This window comes from Oncorhynchus tshawytscha, linkage group LG16, assembly GCF_018296145.1.
Source record: "Oncorhynchus tshawytscha isolate Ot180627B linkage group LG16, Otsh_v2.0, whole genome shotgun sequence".
Classification (NCBI taxonomy): Eukaryota; Metazoa; Chordata; class Actinopteri; order Salmoniformes; family Salmonidae; genus Oncorhynchus; species Oncorhynchus tshawytscha.
The window spans coordinates 3,866,682-3,894,058 of NC_056444.1; the positions used below are offsets into that span (position 1 = coordinate 3,866,682).

The following is a 27,377-nucleotide window of genomic DNA, read 5'->3' on the forward strand; positions in this document are numbered from 1 at the left end:
ACACTGCCAAGGGGTAACATATATAAATGGAACAATACCAGACTGATAACACTGCCAAGGGGTAACATATATAAATGGAACAATACCAGACTGATAACACTGCCAAGGGGTAACATATATAAATGGAACAATACCAGACTGATAACACTGCCAAGGGGTAACATATATAAATGGAACAATACCAGACCCAGAATCGAACCTCGCAGAACGCCACATGATATGTATTTTCTCTGAGTTATGTTCACCAAGGGTGACAAAAAAACTCTCGCCCGGTTTAATAGGTCCTAAACCAATTTAGAACTGGACCGGAGAGGCCAACCCACTTCTCCAGTCTGTCCAGAAGGACATCATGGTCAGCAGTGTCGAATGCAGCACTTAAATCTAAGATTACAAGGACAGAGAGCTGTTTGGCATCTGCGTTGGCTCTAGGATCATTTATCACTTGAACTAAGGCTGTCTCTGTGTTGTGGTGGACACCAAAACCAGAATGGAAAACAGTTGGCACATAAAACATATTGTAGCTGTTTGAACACCAATTTCTCCAGAATTTGGCTTAAGAATGGCCGGCTGAAGATTAGGTGAACATTTCTAAGAACTGGAAGACTCTAGATGACTTTCCTTCAGAAAGGGTTTCACCAGAGCAGTTTATAGTGCCGTGGGGGAAATGCCTTTTGAAACAGGAAGTGATTAACAATAGCGTGCACTTCATCAGATGTGCAATGAAAAACAGTTTTGTAGAAGGTGGTGGGGGATAGGATGGAGGAGGCAGGTAGAAGACATACGTTGTGATATCACTTTCCTGAGCATGTCTGTGTCAACCAGGGAAAATACATCCATAGTTCCTTTTGCGTGGTCGGCTAGGACTCATATCATCAAACTTGTCATCAGGTCTAGACTGATACCCAGCCTGACGTTGCTTATCTTCTCTGAAATATGCAGAAAACACATCATATTTAGATGTGGAGGAAAGTCCACATAGATCTTTGCAGGGTAGGATTGATCAAACAATCAATTATTCTGATTAATAGTGATCTAGTTTGTAAAATGAGCCCGTCTGGCATTTCTAATGGCCTTCTTCTATATGCCAAGTTACTCTCTCAGAATATCATAGTGAACCTGCGACTTCCCCTCTTCCGCTCTGCGGAGAGTGTGCCATGCTGTCATCGAGGCAAAGGGAGGCTACTTTGAAAAATCTCAAATTAATTTTTGATTTGTTTTAACACGTTTTTGGTTACTACATGATTCCATATGTGTTATTTGTTAAGAAGAACTCTTGAATGAGTAGGTGTGTCCAGGCGTTTGACTTGTACTGTGTATATACGCTACCATTCAACAGTTTGGGGTCACTTAGAAATGTCCTTGTTTTTGAAATTAAAGCGCATTTTTTTATCCATTAAAATAACATCAAATTGATCAGAAATACAGTGTAGATGTTGTTATTGTTGTAAATGACTTTTGTAGCTGGAAACGGCAGATTTTTAATGGAATATCTACATAGGCTTATAGAGGCCCACTATCAGAAACCATCACTCCTGTGTTCCAATGGCACATTGTGTTAGCCAATCCAAGTTTATCATTTTAAAAGGCTAATTGATCATTAGAAAACCAAATATCTAACCCCCTGGCCACTACTGTCTGATCTGTCATCTAACTATTTATTTATTTCACCTTTATTTAACCAGGTAGGCCAGTTGAGAACACCTTTATTTAACCAGGTAGGCCAGTTGAGAACAAGTTCTCATTTACAATTGCGACCTGGCCAAGATAAAGCAAAGCAGTTTGACACATACAACGACACAGAGTTACACATGGAGTAAAACAAACATACAGTATAAACAAGTCTATATACAATGTGAGCAAATGAGGTGAGATAAGGGAGGTAAAGGCAAAAAAGGCCATGGTGGCAAAGTAAATACAATATAGCAACTAAAACACTGCAATGGTAGATTTGCAATGGAAGAATGTGCAAAGTAGAAATTAAATAATGGGGTGCAAAGGAGCAAAATAAATAAATTAATTAAATACAGTTGGGAAAGAGGTAGTTGTTTGGGCTAAATTATAGGTGGGCTATGTACAGGTGCAGTAATCTGTGAGCTGCTCTGACAGCTGGTGCTTAAAGCTAGTGAGGGAGATAAGTTTTTCCAGTTTCAGAGATTTTTGTAGTTCGTTCCAGTCATTGGCAGCAGAGAACTGGAAGGAGAGGAGGCCAAAGAAAGAATTGGTTTTGGGGGTGACCAGAGATATACCTGCTGGAGTGCGTGCTATCTATAACCCCCTGGCCACTACTGTCTGATCTGTCATCTATAACTCCCTGGCCACTACTGTCTGATCTGTCATCTATAACCCCCTGGCCACTACTGTCTGATCTGTCATCTATAACCCCCTGGTCACTACTGTCTGATCTGTCATCTATAACCCCCTGGTCACTACTGTCTGATCTGTCATCTATAACCCCCTGGTCACTACTGTCTGATCTGTCATCTATAACCCCCTGGTCACTACTGTCTGATCTGTCATCTATAACCCCCTGGTCACTACTGTCTGATCTGTCACCTATAACCCCCTGGCCACTACTGTCTGATCTGTCATCTATAACCCCCTGGCCACTACTGTCTGATCTGTCATCTATAACCCCCTGGTCACTACTGTCTACTGTCACTACATCTAAAATACAGTGACCCCCTCTCATATCATTACCAAGCCCTGCAATACCAAGAGCTGAGCAAAGAAAAGAGTCCCCTCATCCAGCTGGTCCTGGGGCTGAGTTCACTAACCTGTTCTACTAACACACTGAAGCCTCAGTCCCCTCATCCAGCTGGTCCTGGGGCTGAGTTCACAAACCTGTTCTACTAACACACTGAAGCCTCAGTCCCCTCATCCAGCTGGTCCTGGGGCTGAGTTCACTAACCTGTTCTACTAACACACTGAAGAATCAGGACCAGTACATCCAGTCAATCAGAATAAAAACGTATTACAACATAGTCAAAACAAAACTACATTGCTTATTGGGAAACACAAGCACAGAGCAAAATGCAGTGCTATCTGGCCCTAAATTTACAGTACACCGTGGCTAACTGTTTGACCATGGTTAGTAAGAAAAACCTAGACAAAGTGCAGGCTCAGTGAGCACAGCCTTGCCTTGCTATGTGTGTGTGTGTGTGTGTTTGCATTTTGTAGTGCGGTGATTGGTTGAAATTGCGAGCCCTCTTTTTATGCTGCGGTGATTGGTCAGTTTTATGCGATATTATTATGATTATTTGACTGTTTTATAGGGAAATGGTGCAGTGTTTGGTGAAATTTGCAAGCCCTCGCAATAATATGCAGGCAATTTAGATTTTGCTAAAAATATCGCAGAATCCTGGAAAGACTGGTTAGTGATGAACCGCCTGGCATTGTGTCTGTGATGGTTACCATGGAGACGGCTCCAGTCATGTTGTCAGCCATGCGCTGATGTTGAGAGAGAGAGAGAGAGAGAGAGAGACTCAGTGAGCATAGCCTTGTCATTTAGAAAGGCCACCGTAGGCAGACCTGGCTCTCAAGAGAAGACACTCTTCTGACTGAACTCTCACATCTACTGGGTGAAATTCCACAGTGTGCCATCACAGCAGCAAGATTTGTGACCTGTTGCCAGAAGAAAAGGGCAACCAGTGAAGAACAAACACCATTGTAAATACAACCCATATTTATGCTTATTTATTTTCCCTTGTGTACCCTTAACCATTTGTACATCGTTGTAACACTGTATATAATATGACATTTGTAATGTCTTTATTGTTTTGAAATTTCTGTATGTTTACTATTAATTTTTATTGTTTATTTCACTTTATATATTATCTACCTCACTTGCTTTGGCAATGTTAACACATGTTTTCCATGACAATAAAGCCTTTGAATTGAATTGAGAGAGAGAGAGTGGGGGGGTAGAGAGGGAAAGAGAGAAAGAGGAGAGAGAGGTATAGAGACTGCTTCAAAATACAGTAGTACCTAATGTCTGCATCCCAAATGGCACCCTATTCCCTATGGGGCCCTGGTCAAAAGTAGTGCACTACATAGAGGATAGGGTCCCAAATGGCACCCTATTCCCTATGGGGCCCTGGTCAAAAGTAGTGCACTACATAGAGGACAGGGTCCCAAATGGCACCCTATTCCCTATGGGGCCCTGGTCAAAAGTAGTGCACTACATAGAAGATAGGGTGCCATTTGGGATGCAGAAACTGCCCGTGTATCCCATCACACAACTAGAATATAGACTTATTTATTGACATTGTGTACATCAACGTGACTCACTGGTTAGCATGTGTGCGTGTGTGTGTGTGTGTGCCCCCCAGGCTGAATTGAGCATTTTCATTGGCTCTCTGGGTCACGTCTGTGTGTGAAGACAATCAGCCCTGCACACGATATGGTCACTGGTCCACAAACATCAAGAGAGAGAGAGAGAGAGATGGTCACTGGCCCACAAACATCAAGAAAGAGAGAGAGAGAGAGAGAGAGAGAGAGAGAGAGAGAGATAGAGAGAGAGAGAGAGAGAGAGAGAGAGAGATGGTCACTGGCCCACAAACATCAAGAAAGAGAGAGAGAGAGAGAGAGAGAGAGAGAGAGAGAGAGAGAGAGAGAGATGGTCACTGGCCCACAAACATCAAGAAAGAGAGAGAGAGAGAGAGAGAGAGAGAGAGAGAGAGAGAGAGAGAGAGAGATGGTCACTGGTCCACAAACATCAAGAAAAGAGAGAGAGAGAGAGAGAGAGAGAGAGAGAGAGAGAGAGAGAGAGAGAGAGAGAGAGAGATGGTCACTGGTCCACAAACATCAAGAAAAAGAGAGAGAGAGAGAGAGAGAGAGAGAGAGAGAGAGAGAGAGAGAGAGATGGTCACTGGTCCACAAACATCAAGAAAGAGAGAGAGAGAGAGAGAGAGCGAGAGAGAGAGAGAGAGAGAGAGAGAGAGACAGAGAGATGGTCACTGGTCCACAAACATCAAGAAAAAGAGAGAGAGAGAGAGAGAGAGAGAGAGAGAGAGAGAGATGGTCACTGGCCCACAAACATCAAGAAAGAGAGAGAGAGAGAGAGAGAGAGAGAGAGAGAGAGAGAGAGAGAGAGAGAGAGAGAGATGGTCACTGGTCCACAAACATCAAGAAAGAGAGAGAGAGAGAGAGAGAGAGAGAGAGAGAGAGAGAGAGAGAGACAGAGAGATGGTCACTGGTCCACAAACATCAAGAAAGAGAGAGAGAGAGAGAGAGAGAGAGAGAGAGAGAGAGAGAGAGAGAGAGAGAGATGGTCACTGGTCCACAAACATCATGATTGGGTTGGTTGTCCGTCCATTCTGTTGTCAGGGTTCCATTTCATTAGTCTGACATTGGAATGTCAGAATGGGCAGATAGTTGACCGTGTGGCAGAGGTCTGAGACTTACATCAAGGACACGTCTCAAATGGCACCCTGTTCCCTATGTAGTGCCCTACTGTTGACCAAAACCCATGTTCCCTATATAGTTCCCTACTGTTGACCAAAACCCATGTTCCCTATATAGTTCCCTAGTGTTGACCAAAACCCATGTTCCCTATGTAGTGCCTTACTGTTGACCAAAACCCATGTTCCCTATATAGTGCCCTAGTGTTGACCAAAACCCATGTTCCCTATATAGTTCCCTAGTGTTGACCAAAACCCATGTTCCCTATGTAGTGCCTTACTGTTGACCAAAACCCATGTTCCCTATATAGTTCCCTACTGTTGACCAAAACCCATGTTCCCTTTGTAGTGCCTTACTGTTGACCAAAACCCATGTTCCCTATATAGTTCCCTAGTGTTGACCAAAACCCATGTTCCCTATATAGTTCCCTACTGTTGACCAAAACCCATGTTCCCTATGTAGTGCCTTACTGTTGACCAAAACCCATGTTCCCTATATAGTTCCCTAGTGTTGACCAAAACCCATGTTCCCTATATAGTTCCCTACTGTTGACCAAAACCCATGTTCCCTATATAGTGCCCTACTGTTGACCAAAACCCATGTTCCCTATATAGTGCCCTACTGTTGACCAAAACCCATGTTCCCTATGTAGTGCCTTACTGTTGACCAAAACCCATGTTCCCTATATAGTTCCCTAGTGTTGACCAAAACCCATGTTCCCTATGTAGTGCCTTACTGTTGACCAAAACCCATGTTCCCTATATAGTTCCCTACTGTTGACCAAAACCCATGTTCCCTATGTAGTGCCTTACTGTTGACCAAAACCCATGTTCCCATATATATATATATATATATATATATATATAGATCAACACATAGAGATAGTGTGTCAGTCCTGAAACACACACACACATGTTTTCCTCTCCCCTGCTCTCCCCTCCCCTGCTTTCCTCTTCCCAGCTCTACCATAATGTCCTCTACTCTCCCCTGCTCTCTCTTACTCTTCTCTCCCTGCTCTCCCCTACTCTCCTCTCCCCTGCTCTCCCCTACTCTACTCTCCCCTGCTCTCCCCTACTCTACTCTCCCCTGCTCTCTCTTACTCTCCTCTCCCCTGCTCTCCCCTCCCCTGGCCTCCTTGGGTGCTCTCTCCTCTCTGACCACTTTATTCATTATCTTGCACTATCATCCTGTCTGTGTCAACTGGATTAGGTTCATGTAAGTGATAATGCACGAGAAGCTTGTGTTTTATGGATAAAGTCACGTTGCGGGCCGGCAAACCGTGATATTATATCCTCCAAAACACCGGCTTCAAGGGCATTATAACTTTTATACAAACATTACCAACATATTAAAATAATGATTCACAAATTTTAATAACATTTTTGGGGGGATTGATTTATTTATACTATTTCATCCTTCCACAAAGGAAAAAGTCCTGAGGTTGCTACCCAAGCCGTCATTTTGTTTCCAGCCAAGGTTCACTAGTTTTGATGGCTGTCTGACTGTCCATCTCTTCCTGACTCCGGACATGATTATTACTAGACGGGACATCGCAATACTGAAGCAATGTTGCAAAAATACTGAGGCAAACAGTAAGGTTTATACAAATCTCAGCTGTTGAAAACCAATTGCTAGTTTAAAATAAATGTGAGATAAAGTCTAGATGATTTGTACAGTGGAGGTCAAGTTTATAAATTGCCTGGCTGGGCTGATGAGACAGCGGGTTGCGCAGTGAGATGGAAAGGCAAATAGGCATTTTAACGTCTTAGACTTAGCCGGTGGTAACTTGGTGAATTGGTTTTATTGGTTTTAACCAATCAGCATCCAGGATTAGACTCAGCCATTGTATAATATGCAGCATCCTGACCTGCGCTACTATCTTACTGTCTGTCTCAACTAGAGCCCGTAAATATATCCCAAATGGCACCTACTGTAAATGGCATCCTGTGTGCCAGTCTGTTTAGCTATCATGTCACTCCTAGTCATGTTTGGCATGAGTGGAATGTTAGCACAAAGCAGGCTGATATCACCAGGGTAACCAAATGGCACCTTCACCTGTAAAGGTGTCCCACTTACCAACAACAACAGGAGGTCATGCCACTCCTCATCACTCCTAGTCATGTTTGGCATGAGTGGAATGTTAGCACAAAGCAGGCTGATATCACCAGGGTAACCAAATGGCACCTTCACCTGTAAAGGTGTCCCACTTACCAACAACAACAGGAGGTCATGCCACTCCTCATCACTCCTAGTCATGTTTGGCATGAGTGGAATGTTAGCACAAAGCAGGCTGATATCACCAGGGTAACCAAATGGCACCTTCACCTGTAAAGGTGTCCCACTTACCAACAACAACAACAGGAGGTCAATGTCATGGTTTTGCAGGGAGACGTACCACATCATTTTGTGCTGGTATTTGACTATTATGAGTTGGCTGACATAGCGTTTGAATGACATAGCATTTTGACACAAATATTAATTTTCACAAAGTCTGCTTCTTCAATTTGTATGATGGCAATTTGCATATACTCCAGAATGTTATGAAGAGTGATCAGATGAATTGCAATTAATTGCAAAGTCCCTCTTTGCCATGCAAATGAAGTGAATCCCAAAAAACATTTCCACTGCATTTCAGCCCTGCCACAAAAGGACCAGCTGACATCATGTCAGTGATTCTCTCGTTAACACAGGTGTGAGTGTTGATGAGGACAAGGCTGGAGATCACTCTGTCATGCTGATTGAGTTCAAATAACAGACTGGACGCTTCAAAAGGAGGGTGGTGCTTGGAATCATTGTTCTTCCTCTGTCAACCATGGTTACCTACAAGGAAACACGTGCCGTCATCATTGTTTTGCACAAAAAGGGCTTCACAGGCAAGGATATTGCTGCCAGTAAGATTACACCTAAATCAACCATTTATCTGATCATCAAGAACTTCAAGGAGAGCAGTTCAATTGTTGTGAAGACGGCTTCCAAGAAAGTCCAGCAAGCGCCAGGACCGTCTCCTAAAGTTGATTCAGCTGCCGGATCGGGGCACCACCAGTACAGAGCTTGCTCAGGAATGGCAGCAGGCAGGTGTGAGTGCATCTGCACGCACAGTGAGGCGAAGACTTTTGGAGGATGGCCTGGTGCCAAGAAGGGCAGGAAAGAAGCCACTTCTCTCCAGGAAAAACATCAGGGACAGACTCATTTTCTGCAAAAGGTACAGGGATTGGACTGCTGAGGACTGGGGTAAAGTCATTTCCTCTGATGAATCCCCTTTCCGATTGTTTGGGGCATCTGGAAAAAGTTTGTCCGGAGAAGACAAGGTGAACGCTACCATCAGTCCTGTGTCAGGCCAACAGTAAAGCATCCAGAGACCATTCATGTGTGGGGTTGCTTCTCAGCCTAGGGAGTGGGCTCACTCACAATTTTGCCTAAAAACACAGCCATGCATAAAGAATGGTACCAACCCATCCTCCGAAAGCAACTTCTCCCAACCATCCAGGAACAGTTTGGGGACGAACAATGCCTTTTCCAGCATGATGGAGCACCTTGCCATAAGGCAAAAGTGATAACTGAGTGGCTCGGGGAACAAAACATCAATATTTTGGGTCCATGGCCAGGAAACTCCCCAGACCTTAATCCCATTGAGAACTTGTGGTGAATCCTCAAGAGGCAGGTGGACAAACAAAAACCCACAAATTCTGACAAACTCCAAACATTGATTATGCAAGAATGGGCTGCCATCAGTCAGAATGTGGCCCAGAAGTTAATTGACAGCATGCCAGGGCGGATTGCAGAGGTCTTGAACAAGAAGGGTCAACACTGCAAATATTGACTCTTTGAATCAACTTCATGTAATTGTCAATAAAAGCCTTTGACACTTCTGAAATGCTTGTAATTATACTTCCGTATTCCATAGTAACATCTGACAAAAATATCTAAAGACACTGAAGCAGCAAACTTTGTGGAAATTAAGATTTGTGTCATTCTCAAAATCTTTGTTCTATGACTGTAGTAGAGAACATGTTTCTCAGTCAACCTTGTGATATAATGGTTGACAAATAGTAGATGCTTTTATAAATCTAAATCCTCCTTTTCAAAACACCTCTGTTGGCATTTAGAAGTTATATCCTTCAAGAATGGGTACCTATCATTCATTTCATTCAGTCCAAAAAAATGGATGTATCTCTTTTAAGTCCGATGTAGCAGAAGGGCATTAGAATATAACATCTCAAGACACCCGTTCTACAGCCGTCACCTCTAGCGTCACTGCCAGCCATTGATACTAACCCCAACTGACGTACATGAATCATTCTGAAATGATTTGGGTGTCTGGTTTCACTGGCCCACTGATAGAGTTAGTCAGGCTTAAGTAATCCCGACTTAACACTAGGCTTTCAGATCCCTTCTATAGCCACACAGGTTGGGTTCCACACCGGTGTTAATTTGTGCAGACGTTTTGTTATGCTACTGATACTTTAGAGAGTGTGTGTGTGTGTGTGTGTGTGTGTGTGTGTGTGTGTGTGTGTGTGTGTGTGTGTGTGTGTGTGTGTGTGTGTGTGTGTGTGTGTGTGTGTGTGTGTGTGTGTGTGTGTGTGTGTGTTTGTGTGTGTGTGTGTGTGTGTGCGTGTGTGTGTGGAGGAGGAGAGATTACAACAGTACTAGACTAACCCGGCTGAGAGCCATAGCTTTTGGCATTCGTTTTGGGGTCATGGCTGAAGGTATTGTCCTGGTTATGAACATGTCACATGACAAATTATCAAGTTCAGTACAGTATGTTGCCCAGTGCAAAGTTCAGTACAGTATGTTGCCCAGTGTAAAGTTCAGTACAGTATGTTGCCCAGTGCAAAGTTCAGTACAGTATGTTAGCCAGTGTAAATTTCAGTACAGTATGTTGCCCAGTGTAAGTTCAGTACAGTATGTTGCCAGTGTAAATTTCAGTACAGTATGTTGCCCAGTGTAAAGTTCAGTACAGTATGTTGCCCAGTGTAAAGTTCAGTACAGTATGTTGCCCAGTGTAAAGTTCAGTACAGTATGTTGCCAGTGTAAAGTTCAGTACAGTATGTTGCCCAGTGTAAAGTTCAGTACAGTATGTTGCCCAGTGTAAAGTTCAGTACAGTATGTTGCCCAGTGTAAGTTCAGTACAGTATGTTGCCCAGTGTAAAGTTCAGTACAGTATGTTGCCCAGTGTAAAGTTCAGTACAGTATGTTGCCCAGTGTAAGTTCAGTACAGTATGTTGCCCAGTGTAAAGTTCAGTACAGTATGTTGCCCAGTGTAAAGTTCAGTACAGTATGTTGCCCAGTGTAAAGTTCAGTACAGTATGTTGCCAGTGTAAAGTTCAGTACAGTATGTTGCCAGTGTAAAGTTCAGTACAGTATGTTGCCAGTGTAAAGTTCAGTACAGTATGTTGCCAGTGTAAAGTTCAGTATGTTGCCCAGTGTAAAGTTCAGGACAGTATGATGCCCAGTGTAAAGTTCAGTACAGTATGTTGCCAGTGTAAAGTTCAGTACAGTATGTTGCCAGTGTAAAGTTCAGTATGTTGCCCCTTGTAAAGTTCAGTACAGTATGTTGCCCAGTGTAAAGTTCAGTACAGTATGATGCCAGTGTAAAGTTCAGTACAGTATGTTGCCCAGTGTAAAGTTCAGTATGTTGCCCAGTGTAAAGTTCAGTACAGTATGATGCCAGTGTAAAGTTCAGTACAGTATGTTGCCCAGTGTAAAGTTCAGTATGTTGCCCAGTGTAAAGTTCAGTATGTTGCCCAGTGTAAAGTTCAGTACAGTATGTTGCCCAGTGTAAAGTTCAGTACAGTATGTTGCCCAGTGTAAAGTTCAGTACAGTATGTTGCCAGTGTAAAGTTCAGTATGTTGCCCAGTGTAAAGTTCAGTACAGTATGTTGCCAGTGTAAAGTTCAGTATGTTGCCCAGTGTAAAGTTCAGTATGTTGCCCAGTGTAAAGTTCAGTACAGTATGATGCCAGTGTAAAGTTCAGTACAGTATGTTGCCCAGTGTAAAGTTCAGTATGTTGCCCAGTGTAAAGTTCAGTATGTTGCCCAGTGTAAATTTCAGTACAGTATGTTGCCAGTGTAAAGTGTAAGGGAGGGATGGCATTTTCAAAGTTCAGATTTTCCATGACTTTTCATTAAGGTCCATCTCTTGACTCATTTCCATAACAACATATTGTATAGAATTAGTGTTAGGGTTAGGTTTAGGGTTAAGGTTAGATTTTGCAGTTAAGGCAGGAGTACAGCTTAGGGTTAGGTTTAGGGTTAAGGAAAATAGGATTTTGAATAGTGCTGAATTGTGTGTCCCCACAAGGTTAGTTATACAAGACTGCATGTCTGTGCGTGTCTGTGTGTCTTGCTGTGTTCCGGTATATTCCAGTCCTGTCTGCTGCTATATAAGTTAGTCCTTTGTCCCTGGTTGATGATGGCTTATTTCTGGACCGGAAGCCATTTTAATATCTCACTTGACCCCGGCCACAACTGTCCCCGGCCACAACTGTCCCCAGCCACAACTGACCCCGGCCACAACTGACCCCAGCCTTGCACGCAGCCGCACTCCATTAAAGCTTAAGGCATCTGACAAATTTGATTTGATTTTGAAACAGGACGCCTCACTGTCCAAGGACTGGAGCACACATAAGATCATACTGAAGAGGAGACAGGGATGAGGGAAGAGAGAGAGAGGAGGGGGGGGGTGAGACAAACTGGGAAGGAGAGAGGGATACAGAGAGAGAGAGTGAGGCAAAGAGAGAGGGAGGGTAGAGAGGGGTGGGTGGCAGAGAGACCAGGGTTAAGTAGGTCATCAGAGTTCTCTTTCTGTAGTTTCTATATTGAGTCCTGACTAGTATCATTCAGCAGGAGTCTGGCACGTGAGACTAGAGCTGGACTGATGAATCCTGACTAGTATCATTCAGCAGGAGTCTGGCACGTGAGACTAGAGCTGGACTGATGAATCCTGACTAGTATCATTCAGCAGGAGTCTGCAACGCAAGGCTTTAGTGATGAGTCTTGACTAGTATCATTCAGTAGGATTCTGGCTGCACTGAAGAGTCCTGAGTAGTATCATTCAGCAGGAGTCTGGCTGGACTGATGAGTCCTGACTAGTATCATTCAGTAGGAGTCTGGCTGGACTGATGAGTCCTGACTAGTATCATTCAGTAGGAGTCTGGCTGGACTGATGAGTCCTGACTAGTATCATTCAGCAGGAGTCTGGCTGGACTGATGAGTCCTGACTAGTATCATTCAGCAGGAGTCTGGCTGGACTGATGAGTCCTGACTAGTATCATTCAGCAGGAGTCTGGCTGGACTGATGAGCCCTGACTAGTATCATTCAGCAGGAGTCTGGCTGGACTGATGAGTCCTGACTAGTATCATTCAGTAGGAGTCTGGCTGGACTGATGAGTCCTGACTAGTATCATTCAGCAGGAGTCTGGCTGGACTGATGAGTCCTGACTAGTATCATTCAGCAGGAGTCTGGCTGGACTGATGAGTCCTGACTAGTATCATTCAGCAGGAGTCTGGCTGGACTGATGAGTCCTGACTAATATCATTCAGCAGGTTCTGGCTGGACTGATGCTATGGTACTTCCTGTCAGTCTCCGTTGTCATGTATTGGTGACGCTCCACATGACACTACTGACCCATATGAGCCCCATATGAAAGAGATGCATCCATTTTGTTGTTGCCTCCCTTCGTGTAGTAGTGGTGGTCTGGTCGGAGTGTGTTCTGAGTGTGTTCACGAGCCAAACACACACACACACACACACACACACACACACACACACACACCTCTCACAGCGATGATCTGCTACTCTGCTCTTCATGCTGTGTGTTCATAATTAGTGATAATTAGTCAATAGAAAACCAGAAGCAGACTGCTCACAATACCAGAAGCAGACTGCTCACAATACCAGAAGCAGACTGCTCACAATACCAAAAGCAGACTGCTCACAATACCAGAAGCAGACTGCTCACAATACCAGAAGCAGACTGCTCACAATACCAGAAGCAGACTGCTCACAATACCAGAAGCAGACTGCTCACAATACCAGAAGCAGACTGCTCACAATACCAGAAGCAGACTGCTCACAATACCAGAAGCAGACTGCTCACAATACCAAAAGCAGACTGCTCACAATACCAAAAGCAGACTGCTCACAATACCAGAAGCAGACTGCTCACAATACCAGAAGCAGACTGCTCACAATACCAGAAGCAGACTGCTCACAATACCAGAAGCAGACTGCTCACAATACCAGAAGCAGACTGCTCACAATACCAAAAGCAGACTGCTCACAATACCAGAAGCAGACTGCTCACAATACCAGAAGCAGACTGCTCACAATACCAGAAGCAGACTGCTCACAATACCAGAAGCAGACTGCTCACAATACCAAAAGCAGACTGCTCACAATACCAAAAGCAGACTGCTCACAATACCAGAAGCAGACTGCTCACAATACCAGAAGCAGACTGCTCACAATACCAAAAGCAGACTGCTCACAATACCAAAAGCAGACTGCTCACAATACCAGAAGCAGACTGCTCACAATACCAGAAGCAGACTGCTCACAATACCAGAAGCAGACTGCTCACAATACCAGAAGCAGACTGCTCACAATACCAGAAGCAGACTGCTCACAATACCAGAAGCAGACTGCTCACAATACCAGAAGCAGACTGCTCACAATACCAGAAGCAGACTGCTCACAATACCAGAAGCAGACTGCTCACAATACCAAAAGCAGACTGCTCACAATACCAGAAGCAGACTGCTCACAATACCAGAAGCAGACTGCTCACAATACCAAAAGCAGACTGCTCACAATACCAGAAGCAGACTGCTCACAATACCAGAAGCAGACTGCTCACAATACCAGAAGCAGACTGCTCACAATACCAGAAGCAGACTGCTCACAATACCAGAAGCAGACTGCTCACAATACCAGAAGCAGACTGCTCACAATACCAGAAGCAGACTGCTCACAATACCAAAAGCAGACTGCTCACAATACCAGAAGCAGACTGCTCACAATACCAGAAGCAGACTGCTCACAATACCAGAAGCAGACTGCTCACAATACCAGAAGCAGACTGCTCACAATACCAGAAGCAGACTGCTCACAATACCAGAAGCAGACTGCTCACAATACCAGAAGCAGACTGCTCACAATACCAGAAGCAGACTGCTCACAATACCAAAAGCAGACTGCTCACAATACCAAAAGCAGACTGCTCACAATACCAGAAGCAGACTGCTCACAATACCAAAAGCAGACTGCTCACAATACCAAAAGCAGACTGCTCACAATACCAAAAGCAGACTGCTCACAATACCAAAAGCAGACTGCTCACAATACCAAAAGCAGACTGCTCACAATACCAAAAGCAGACTGCTCACAATACCAGAAGCAGACTGCTCACAATACCAAAAGCAGACTGCTCACAATACCAGAAGCAGACTGCTCACAATACCAGAAGCAGACTGCTCACAATACCAGAAGCAGACTGCTCACAATACCAGAAGCAGACTGCTCACAATACCAGAAGCAGACTGCTCACAATACCAGAAGCAGACTGCTCACAATACCAGAAGCAGACTGCTCACAATACCAAAAGCAGACTGCTCACAATACCAAAAGCAGACTGCTCACAATACCAGAAGCAGACTGCTCACAATACCAGAAGCAGACTGCTCACAATACCAGAAGCAGACTGCTCACAATACCAGAAGCAGACTGCTCACAATACCAGAAGCAGACTGCTCACAATACCAAAAGCAGACTGCTCACAATACCAGAAGCAGACTGCTCACAATACCAGAAGCAGACTGCTCACAATACCAGAAGCAGACTGCTCACAATACCAGAAGCAGACTGCTCACAATACCAAAAGCAGACTGCTCACAATACCAAAAGCAGACTGCTCACAATACCAGAAGCAGACTGCTCACAATACCAGAAGCAGACTGCTCACAATACCAAAAGCAGACTGCTCACAATACCAAAAGCAGACTGCTCACAATACCAGAAGCAGACTGCTCACAATACCAAAAACAGACTGCTCACAATACCAAAAGCAGACTGCTCACAATACCAGAAGCAGACTGCTCACAATACCAGAAGCAGACTGCTCACAATACCAGAAGCAGACTGCTCACAATACCAGAAGCAGACTGCTCACAATACCAGAAGCAGACTGCTCACAATACCAGAAGCAGACTGCTCACAATACCAGAAGCAGACTGCTCACAATACCAGAAGCAGACTGCTCACAATACCAGAAGCAGACTGCTCACAATACCAGAAGCAGACTGCTCACAATACCAAAAGCAGACTGCTCACAATACCAGAAGCAGACTGCTCACAATACCAGAAGCAGACTGCTCACAATACCAGAAGCAGACTGCTCACAATACCAGAAGCAGACTGCTCACAATACCAAAAGCAGACTGCTCACAATACCAAAAGCAGACTGCTCATAAGAAGCAGACCAGAAGCAGACTGCTCACAATACCAAAAGCAGACTGCTCACAATACCAGAAGCAGACTGCTCACAATACCAGAAGCAGACTGCTCACAATACCAAAAGCAGACTGCTCACAATACCAAAAGCAGACTGCTCACAATACCAGAAGCAGACTGCTCACAATACCAAAAGCAGACTGCTCACAATACCAGAAGCAGACTGCTCACAATACCAGAAGCAGACTGCTCACAATACCAGAAGCAGACTGCTCACAATACCAGAAGCAGACTGCTCACAATACCAAAAGCAGACTGCTCACAATACCAGAAGCAGACTGCTCACAATACCAGAAGCAGACTGCTCACAATACCAGAAGCAGACTGCTCACAATACCAGAAGCAGACTGCTCACAATACCAGAAGCAGACTGCTCACAATACCAGAAGCAGACTGCTCACAATACCAGAAGCAGACTGCTCACAATACCAGAAGCAGACTGCTCACAATACCAGAAGCAGACTGCTCACAATACCAGAAGCAGACTGCTCACAATACCAGAAGCAGACTGCTCACAATACCAGAAGCAGACTGCTCACAATACCAGAAGCAGACTGCTCACAATACCAGAAGCAGACTGCTCACAATACCAGAAGCAGACTGCTCACAATACCAAAAGCAGACTGCTCACAATACCAGAAGCAGACTGCTCACAATACCAGAAGCAGACTGCTCACAATACCAGAAGCAGACTGCTCACAATACCAGAAGCAGACTGCTCACAATACCAAAAGCAGACTGCTCACAATACCAAAAGCAGACTGCTCACAATACCAGAAGCAGACTGCTCACAATACCAGAAGCAGACTGCTCACAATACCAAAAGCAGACTGCTCACAATACCAAAAGCAGACTGCTCACAATACCAGAAGCAGACTGCTCACAATACCAGAAGCAGACTGCTCACAATACCAGAAGCAGACTGCTCACAATACCAGAAGCAGACTGCTCACAATACCAGAAGCAGACTGCTCACAATACCAGAAGCAGACTGCTCACAATACCAGAAGCAGACTGCTCACAATACCAGAAGCAGACTGCTCACAATACCAGAAGCAGACTGCTCACAATACCAAAAGCAGACTGCTCACAATACCAGAAGCAGACTGCTCACAATACCAGAAGCAGACTGCTCACAATACCAAAAGCAGACTGCTCACAATACCAGAAGCAGACTGCTCACAATACCAGAAGCAGACTGCTCACAATACCAGAAGCAGACTGCTCACAATACCAGAAGCAGACTGCTCACAATACCAGAAGCAGACTGCTCACAATACCAGAAGCAGACTGCTCACAATACCAGAAGCAGACTGCTCACAATACCAAAAGCAGACTGCTCACAATACCAGAAGCAGACTGCTCACAATACCAGAAGCAGACTGCTCACAATACCAGAAGCAGACTGCTCACAATACCAGAAGCAGACTGCTCACAATACCAGAAGCAGACTGCTCACAATACCAGAAGCAGACTGCTCACAATACCAGAAGCAGACTGCTCACAATACCAAAAGCAGACTGCTCACAATACCAGAAGCAGACTGCTCACAATACCAGAAGCAGACTGCTCACAATACCAGAAGCAGACTGCTCACAATACCAGAAGCAGACTGCTCACAATACCAGAAGCAGACTGCTCACAATACCAGAAGCAGACTGCTCACAATACCAGAAGCAGACTGCTCACAATACCAAAAGCAGACTGCTCACAATACCAAAAGCAGACTGCTCACAATACCAGAAGCAGACTGCTCACAATACCAGAAGCAGACTGCTCACAATACCAGAAGCAGACTGCTCACAATACCAGAAGCAGACTGCTCACAATACCAGAAGCAGACTGCTCACAATACCAAAAGCAGACTGCTCACAATACCAGAAGCAGACTGCTCACAATACCAGAAGCAGACTGCTCACAATACCAGAAGCAGACTGCTCACAATACCAGAAGCAGACTGCTCACAATACCAAAAGCAGACTGCTCACAATACCAAAAGCAGACTGCTCACAATACCAGAAGCAGACTGCTCACAATACCAGAAGCAGACTGCTCACAATACCAAAAGCAGACTGCTCACAATACCAAAAGCAGACTGCTCACAATACCAGAAGCAGACTGCTCACAATACCAGAAGCAGACTGCTCACAATACCAGAAGCAGACTGCTCACAATACCAGAAGCAGACTGCTCACAATACCAGAAGCAGACTGCTCACAATACCAGAAGCAGACTGCTCACAATACCAGAAGCAGACTGCTCACAATACCAGAAGCAGACTGCTCACAATACCAGAAGCAGACTGCTCACAATACCAAAAGCAGACTGCTCACAATACCAGAAGCAGACTGCTCACAATACCAGAAGCAGACTGCTCACAATACCAAAAGCAGACTGCTCACAATACCAGAAGCAGACTGCTCACAATACCAGAAGCAGACTGCTCACAATACCAGAAGCAGACTGCTCACAATACCAGAAGCAGACTGCTCACAATACCAGAAGCAGACTGCTCACAATACCAGAAGCAGACTGCTCACAATACCAGAAGCAGACTGCTCACAATACCAAAAGCAGACTGCTCACAATACCAGAAGCAGACTGCTCACAATACCAGAAGCAGACTGCTCACAATACCAGAAGCAGACTGCTCACAATACCAGAAGCAGACTGCTCACAATACCAGAAGCAGACTGCTCACAATACCAGAAGCAGACTGCTCACAATACCAGAAGCAGACTGCTCACAATACCAGAAGCAGACTGCTCACAATACCAAAAGCAGACTGCTCACAATACCAAAAGCAGACTGCTCACAATACCAGAAGCAGACTGCTCACAATACCAAAAGCAGACTGCTCACAATACCAAAAGCAGACTGCTCACAATACCAAAAGCAGACTGCTCACAATACCAAAAGCAGACTGCTCACAATACCAGAAGCAGACTGCTCACAATACCAGAAGCAGACTGCTCACAATACCAGAAGCAGACTGCTCACAATACCAGAAGCAGACTGCTCACAATACCAAAAGCAGACTGCTCACAATACCAGAAGCAGACTGCTCACAATACCAGAAGCAGACTGCTCACAATACCAGAAGCAGACTGCTCACAATACCAGAAGCAGACTGCTCACAATACCAGAAGCAGACTGCTCACAATACCAGAAGCAGACTGCTCACAATACCAAAAGCAGACTGCTCACAATACCAGAAAAGCAGACTGCTCACAATACCAGAAGCAGACTGCTCACAATACCAAAAGCAGACTGCTCACAATACCAAAAGCAGACTGCTCACAATACCAAAAGCAGACTGCTCACAATACCAAAAGCAGACTGCTCACAATACCAGAAGCAGACTGCTCACAATACCAGAAGCAGACTGCTCACAATACCAGAAGCAGACTGCTCACAATACCAAAAGCAGACTGCTCACAATACCAGAAGCAGACTGCTCACAATACCAGAAGCAGACTGCTCACAATACCAAAAGCAGACTGCTCACAATACCAGAAGCAGACTGCTCACAATACCAGAAGCAGACTGCTCACAATACCAGAAGCAGACTGCTCACAATACCAGAAGCAGACTGCTCACAATACCAGAAGCAGACTGCTCACAATACCAGAAGCAGACTGCTCACAATACCAGAAGCAGACTGCTCACAATACCAAAAGCAGACGGCTCACAATACCAAAAGCAGACTGCTCACAATACCAGAAGCAGACTGCTCACAATACCAAAAGCAGACTGCTCACAATACCAAAAGCAGACTGCTCACAATACCAAAAGCAGACTGCTCACAATACCAAAAGCAGACTGCTCACAATACCAAAAGCAGACTGCTCACAATACCAATAGCAGACTGCTCACAATACCAAAAGCAGACTGCTCACAATACCAAAAGCAGACTGCTCACAATACCAAAAGCAGACTGCTCACAATACCAAAAGCAGACTGCTCACAATACCAAAAGCAGACTGCTCAAAATACCAAAAGCAGACTGCTCACAGCCTGTCCTCCTCTATTACCCAGCCGTGGTGCCCAGCCCTGGTGCCCAGCCCTGGTGCCCAGCCGTGGTCCCAGCCATGGTACCCAGCCGTGGTGCCCAGGTGCCCAGCCGTAGTGCCTAGGTACCCAGCCGTGGTGCCCAGCCGTGGTGCCCAGGTACCCAGCCGTGGTGCCCAACCGTGGTGCCCAGGTACCCGGCCGTGGTGCCCAGGTACCCAGCCGTGGTCCCAGCCATGGTGCCCAGCCACGGTGCCTAGGTACCCAGCCGTGGTGCACAGCCGTGGTGCCCAGGTACCCGGCCATGGTGCCCAGCCGTGTTGCCCAGCTGTGGTGCCCAGGTACCCAGCCGTGGTGCCCAGGTACCCAGCCGTGTTGCCCAGCCGTGGTGCCCAGCTGTGGTGCCCAGGTACCCAGCCGTGGTGCCCAGCTGTGGTGCCCAGGTACCCAGCCGTGGTGCCCAGCCGTGGTACCCAGGTACCCAGCCGTGGTGCCCAGCCCTGGTGCCCAGCCGTGGTGCCCAGCTGTGGTGCCCAGGTACCCAGCCGTGGTGCCCAGCCGTGGTGCCCAGGTACCCAGCCGTGGTGCCCAGCCGTGGTGCCCAGCCCTGGTGCCCAGCCCTGGTGCCCAGCCCTGGTGCCCAGCCGTGTCTGTACGCATGCTGTGAAAAAGAGGATAGTTAGGTTGTGTGAGTGAGTGAGTGAGTGAGTGAGTGAGTGAGTGAGTGAGTGAGTGAGTGAGTGTACCTGCTCTTATCTCACTGGGTTTTCAAAGGGTGGGTGGGTGCATGGTAGCAACACAACATGACAACACAGCATGGTAGCAACACAAAATGACAACACAGCATGGTAGCAACACAAAATGACAACACAGCATGGTAGCAACACAACATGACAACACAGCATGGTAGCAACAGAACATGACAACACAGCATGGTAGCAACACAACATGACAACACAGCATGGTAGAAACACAACATGACAACACAGTATGGTAGCAACATAACATGACAGAAGCACAACATGGTACAAACATTATTGGGCACAAACAACAGCACAAAGGCAAGAAGACAATACATCACACAAAGCAGCCACATTTGTCAATAAGAGTGTCCGTGATGGAGTCTTTGAATGAAGAGATCCTATCCTGCAGCAGAGCAGTGAGATCCTGCAGACTGGATTTAGGTCTTTGTGGGCCAGCCGACGGGCATAGCTCCGTTTGTGAAAGAAGGATTTGGATTTGAGATAGAAGCACAGGGGGTCAGGGTGGTATGTTATCCCTGATGGAGAGAGAGGGAGGGAGGGAGGGAGGGAGGGAGAGAGGGAGAGGGGGAGAGAGAGAGAGAGATGCGTTGTGAGTGTGTTGCTGTTCTAATGCGGTGTGTGTGTGTGTTGCAGGACGGCTCATGCCAGGACGAAGGGAGAGGCAGCAGACCAGGCAGCTCTCTCTGCCAGACAGGATTGTGACATCGCTAGGGCCGTCGCTAGGGAGCTGTCTCCAAACTTCCACCAACCAGGTAACATTGTAAACCACCAGATTCGTTATCACATAACTGCCCTGTATCAGTCCATTCACTATGTATTAGTCAGAGCCAGATTAAAGGTTCTGACGACGCCATAAGAGTTTGATGCACAGAACTATACATTTACCTTACTTCAGTAACTCGCCAGGTAACCTGTCGGCCCAATACCAAAACAACTTGAAGCATATGGGAACAGCAGACTGGGATAGGGGGAAATTGAAAATGTCCGTAAACACACCAGCCCAGCTGGTCTGCACATGCTCTGAGGACGCGGCCGGGGATGCCATCTGGGCCAGCAGCCTTGCGAGGGTTAACACGTTTAAAAATTTTACTCATGCCGGTCACGGAGAAGGAGAGCCCACAGTCCTTGGTAGCAGGCCAAGTCTGTGGCACTGTATTATCCTCAAAGCGGGCAAAGAAGGTGTTTAGTTTGTCTGGTAGCAAGACGTCGGTGTCCGTGACGTGGCTGGTTTTCTTTTTGTCGTCTGTGATTGTCTGTAGACCCTGTCACATATGTCTCGTGTCTGAGCCATTGTATTGCGACTCCACTTTGTCTCTGTACTGACATTTTGCTTGTTTGATTGCCTTGCAGAGGGAATTATTACACTGTTTGTATTCGGCCATAGTCTCAGTTGTCTTTCCATGATTAAATGCAATGGTTCCGCGCTTTCAGTTTTGTGCGAATGCTGCCATCTATCCACGGTTTCTGGTTAGGGTAGGTTTTAATAGTTACAGTGGGTACAACATCTCCAATGCACTTCCTTATAAACTCACTCACTGAATCAGTTTATAAATCTATATTATTCTCTGAGGCTTACTCGGAACATGTCCCAGTCCACGTGATCAAAACCATCTTGAAGCTTGGATTCCGATTGGTCAGACCAGCATTGAATAGTCCTTAGCACGGGTACTTCCTGTTTGAGTTTCTGCCTATGGGAAGGGAGGAGCTAAATGGATTAGTGGTCAGATTTGCCTAAAGGAGGGTGGGGGAGGGCCTTGTATGCAGAAGTTAGAGTAGCAGTGATCCAGTGTTTTTCCAGGCACGAGTGCTACAATCAATATGCTGATATAATTTAGGTAGCCTTGTTCTCAAATTTGCTTTGTTAAAATCCCCAGCTCCAATAAATGCAGCCTCAGGATATATGGTTTCCAGTTTACATAAAGTCCAGTGTAGTTCCTTGAGGGCCGTCGTGGTATGGCTTGAGGGGGGATATACACGACTGTATACAATAACCGAAAATAATTATCCAGGGAGATAATACGGTTGGCATTTGATTGTGAAGAATTCTAGGTCAGGGAAACAAAAGGACTTGAGTTCCTGTATGTTGTTAATCATGAAACAACCCCCGCCCTTCTTCTTCCCGGAGAGATGTTTATTCCTGTTGGCATGACGCATGAAGATCCCAGGTATCGACTCAGACAGCACGTCCCGAGAGAGCCATGTTTCCATGAAACAGGAGTATGTTACAATCCCTGATGTCTCTCTGGAAAGCAACCCTTGCCCTGATTTCGTCGACCTTGTAATCTAGAGACTGGACATTAGCGAGTAATGTACTCGGAAGCGGTGGGTGGTGTGCACGCCTCTGAAGTCTGACCAGAAGACCACTCCGTCTTCCTTTTCTCCGGCAGGGTTGTTTTGGGTCAACCTCTAGGATCAGTTCAGATGCCATGGGTGGTTTGGACAAAGGAGTATTCCTGTTCGTAGTGCTGGTAAATTGACATCTCTCTGATATCCAATAGTTCTTAAGATTTTCTGGGCTAACCATGTAAGAAATAATACATTAAAAAAAATATATATATACTGCCAAGTTTCCTAAGGACTAGAAGTGAGGCAGCCCTCTTTGTCGGCACCATCTTGTGTATCAAACCTGTCCTTATACAAACAGGCCCCTATACAAACCGTCAGGGATAGATAGTACAGTAGACGTACACAGTAAACTCATTGCAGCCCCTAGTAACAGGTACCAGGTCCAGGGTTAAAGTTAGAGCCTAAGGGTGTGATTGGTTTAAGCCTGAGTTAGGGTTAGGGTTAGTGCACTTTTTAGGGAATAAGGTGCCATTCACTACAGAGACATCTGGCATTCTGGGTAATTTTAGACCAGAGTCTGTGAGGAAGGTTTCTTAGACCACAATGAACCACTGTGTTTCAACTGTGACAAAAACAGACTGTTAGGACGTGGTAGGAATGGGTACAGTACAGTACAGAATGACTTCTTTCAGACTCAAGAGGGAAATTGGTAGAGCATGGCTCAGTTAGTAGAGCATGGTTCTTGCAACACAAGGATAGTGGGTTTGATTCCTGGGACCATCCATACGTAAACATATTATAGTTACTTTGGATAAAAGCGTCTGATAACATCATTATAACATATATATACAGTGGGGCAAAAAAGTATTTAGTCAGCCACCAATTGTGCAAGTTCTCCCACTTAAAAAGATGAGAGAGGCCTGTAATTTTCATCATAGGTACACTTCAAGTATGACAGACAAAATTAGAAAATAAATCCAGAAAATCACATTGTAGGATTTTTAATGAATTGATTTGCAAATAATGGTGGAAAATAAGTATTTGGTCACCTACAAACAAGCAATATTTCTGGCTCTGACAGACCTGTAACTTCTTCTTTAAGAGGCTCCTCTGTCCTCCACTCGTTACCTGTATTAATGGCACCTGTTTGAACTTGTTAGCAGTATAAAAGACACCTATCCACAACCTCAAACAGTCACACTCCAAACTCCACTATGGCCAAGACCAAAGAGCTGTCAAAGGACACCAGAAACAAAATTGTAGACCTGCACCAGGCTGGGAAGACTGAATCTGCAATAGGTAAGCAGCTTGGTTTGAAGAAATCAACTGTGGGAGCAATTATTAGGAAATGGAAGACATACAAGACCACTGATAATCTCCCTCGATCTGGGGCTAGCAGTAGGTTTATTTCATTGGTATTATTATCAGACAGTAGTTGTAGTAGTTGTAGCAGTAGGTTTATTTCATTGGTATTAATATTAGACAGTAGTTGTAGCAGTAGTTGTAGTAGTTGTAGCAGTAGGTTTATTTCATTGGTATTATTATTAGACAGTAGTTGTAGCAGTAGTTGTAGTAGTTGTAGCAGTAGGTTTATTAGTTGTATTAGTAGTTGTAGCAGTAGGTTAATTTCATTGGTATTATTATCAGACAGTAGTTGTAGTTGTAGTAGTTGTATTAGTAGTTGTAGTTGTAGTAGTAGTTGTATTAGTAGTTGTAGCAGTAGGTTTATTTCATTGGTATTATTATTAGACAGTAGTTGTATTAGTTATAGCAGTAGTTGTTGTAGTTGTAGGAGTTGTATTAGTAGGTGTAGCAGTAGTTGTAGTTGTAGCAGTAGTTGTAGTAGCAGTAGTTGTAGCAGTAGTTGTAGTAGTAGTAGTTGTAGCAGTAGTTGTAGCAGTAGTTGTATTAGTAGTTGTAGTTGTATTAGTAGCAGTAGTTGTAGTAGTAGTTGTGGCAGTAGTTGTAGCAGTAGTTTTATTTCATTGGTATTATCATTAGACAGTAGTTGTAGGTTTATTTAATTGGTATTATTATTAGACAGTAGTTGTATTAGTTGTAGCAGTAGTTGTAGCAGTAGTTGTAGTTGTAGGAGTTGTAGTTGTATTAGTTGTAGCAGTAGGTTTATTTCATTGTTATTATTATTAGACAGTAGTTGTAGCAGTAGTTGTAGCAGTAGTTGTATTAGTTGTAGTTGTAGTAGTTGTAGTTGTAGTTGTATTAGTAGTTGTAGCAGTAGATGTAGCAGTAGTTGTAGCAGTAGGTTTATTTCATTGGTATTATTATTAGACAGTAGTTGTAGCAGTAGGTTTATTTCATTGGTATTATTATTAGACAGTAGTTGTAGCAGTAGTTGTAGCAGTAGGTTTATTTCATTGGTATTATTATTAGACAGTAGTTGTAGCAGTAGGTTTATTTCATTGGTATTATTATTAGACAGTAGTTGTAGCAGTAGGTTTATTTCATTGGTATTATTATTAGACAGTAGTTGTAGCAGTAGGTTTATTTCATTGGTATTATTATTAGACAGTAGTTGTAGCAGTAGGTTTATTTCATTGGTATTATTATTAGACAGTAGTTGTAGCAGTAGGTTTATTTCATTGGTATTATTATTAGACAGTAGTTGTAGCAGTAGGTTTATTTCATTGGTATTATTATTAGACAGTAGTTGTAGCAGTAGGTTTATTTCATTGGTATTATTATTAGACAGTAGTTGTAGCAGTAGGTTTATTTCATTGGTATTATTATTAGACAGTAGTTGTAGCAGTAGTTGTAGCAGTAGGTTTATTTCATTGGTATTATTATTAGACAGTAGTTGTAGCAGTAGGTTTATTTCATTGGTATTATTATTAGACAGTAGTTGTAGCAGTAGGTTTATTTCATTGGTATTATTATTAGACAGTAGTTGTAGCAGTAGGTTTATTTCATTGGTATTATTATTAGACAGTAGTTGTAGCAGTAGGTTTATTTCATTGGTATTATTATTAGACAGTAGTTGTAGCAGTAGGTTTATTTCATTGGTATTATTATTAGACAGTAGTTGTAGCAGTAGGTTTATTTCATTGGTATTATTATTAGACAGTAGTTGTAGCAGTAGATGTAGCAGTAGTTGTAGCAGTAGTTGTAGCAGTAGGTTTATTTCATTGGTATTATTATTAGACAGTAGTTGTAGCAGTAGGTTTATTTCATTGGTATTATTATTAGACAGTAGTTGTAGCAGTAGGTTTATTTCATTGGTATTATTATTAGACAGTAGTTGTAGCAGTAGGTTTATTTCATTGGTATTATTATTAGACAGTAGTTGTAGCAGTAGTTGTAGCAGTAGGTTTATTTCATTGGTATTATTATTAGACAGTAGTTGTAGCAGTAGGTTTATTTCATTGGTATTATTATTAGACAGTAGTTGTAGCAGTAGGTTTATTTCATTGGTATTATTATTAGACAGTAGTTGTAGCAGTAGGTTTATTTCATTGGTATTATTATTAGACAGTAGTTGTAGCAGTAGGTTTATTTCATTGGTATTATTATTAGACAGTAGTTGTAGCAGTAGGTTTATTTCATTGGTATTATTATTAGACAGTAGTTGTAGCAGTAGGTTTATTTCATTGGTATTATTATTAGACAGTAGTTGTAGCAGTAGGTTTATTTCATTGGTATTATTATTAGACAGTAGTTGTAGCAGTAGGTTTATTTCATTGGTATTATTATTAGACAGTAGTTGTAGCAGTAGGTTTATTTCATTGGTATTATTATTAGACAGTAGTTGTAGCAGTAGGTTTATTTCATTGGTATTATTATTAGACAGTAGTTGTAGCAGTAGGTTTATTTCATTGGTATTATTATTAGACAGTAGTTGTAGCAGTAGGTTTATTTCATTGGTATTATTATTAGACAGTAGTTTAGCAGTAGATGTAGTTGTAGCAGTAGTTGTAGCAGTAGGTTTATTTCATTGGTATTATTATTAGACAGTAGTTGTAGCAGTAGGTTTATTTCATTGGTTTATTATTAGACAGTAGTTGTAGCAGTAGGTTTATTTCATTGGTATTATTATTAGACAGTAGTTGTAGCAGTAGGTTTATTTCATTGGTATTATTATTAGACAGTAGTTGTAGCAGTAGTTGTAGCAGTAGGTTTATTTCATTGGTATTATTATTAGACAGTAGTTGTAGCAGTAGGTTTATTTCATTGGTATTATTATTAGACAGTAGTTGTAGCAGTAGTATTATTATTAGACAGTAGTTGTAGCAGTAGTATTATTATTAGACAGTAGTTGTAGCAGTAGATGTAGCAGTAGTTGTAGCAGTAGGTTTATTTCATTGGTATTATTATTAGACAGTAGTTGTAGCAGTAGGTTTATTTCATTGGTATTATTATTAGACAGTAGTTGTAGCAGTAGGTTTATTTCAT

At 43.8% G+C, this 27,377-nt stretch overlaps 1 protein-coding gene across 2 annotated transcripts in view; it reads left to right on the forward strand.

Annotated features, from left to right (window-relative positions):
• The window catches only part of LOC112241313 (junctophilin-1), an 80,904-nt gene that overhangs the window by 33,001 nt on the left and 20,526 nt on the right, over positions 1-27,377 (forward strand). For both annotated transcript variants that reach the window (XM_042298683.1, XM_042298684.1), the window contains exon 4: positions 21,318-21,436. In XM_042298683.1, coding sequence (XP_042154617.1) covers positions 21,318-21,436 — 119 coding nt within the window. The remainder of the gene's footprint in view (positions 1-21,317; positions 21,437-27,377) is intronic.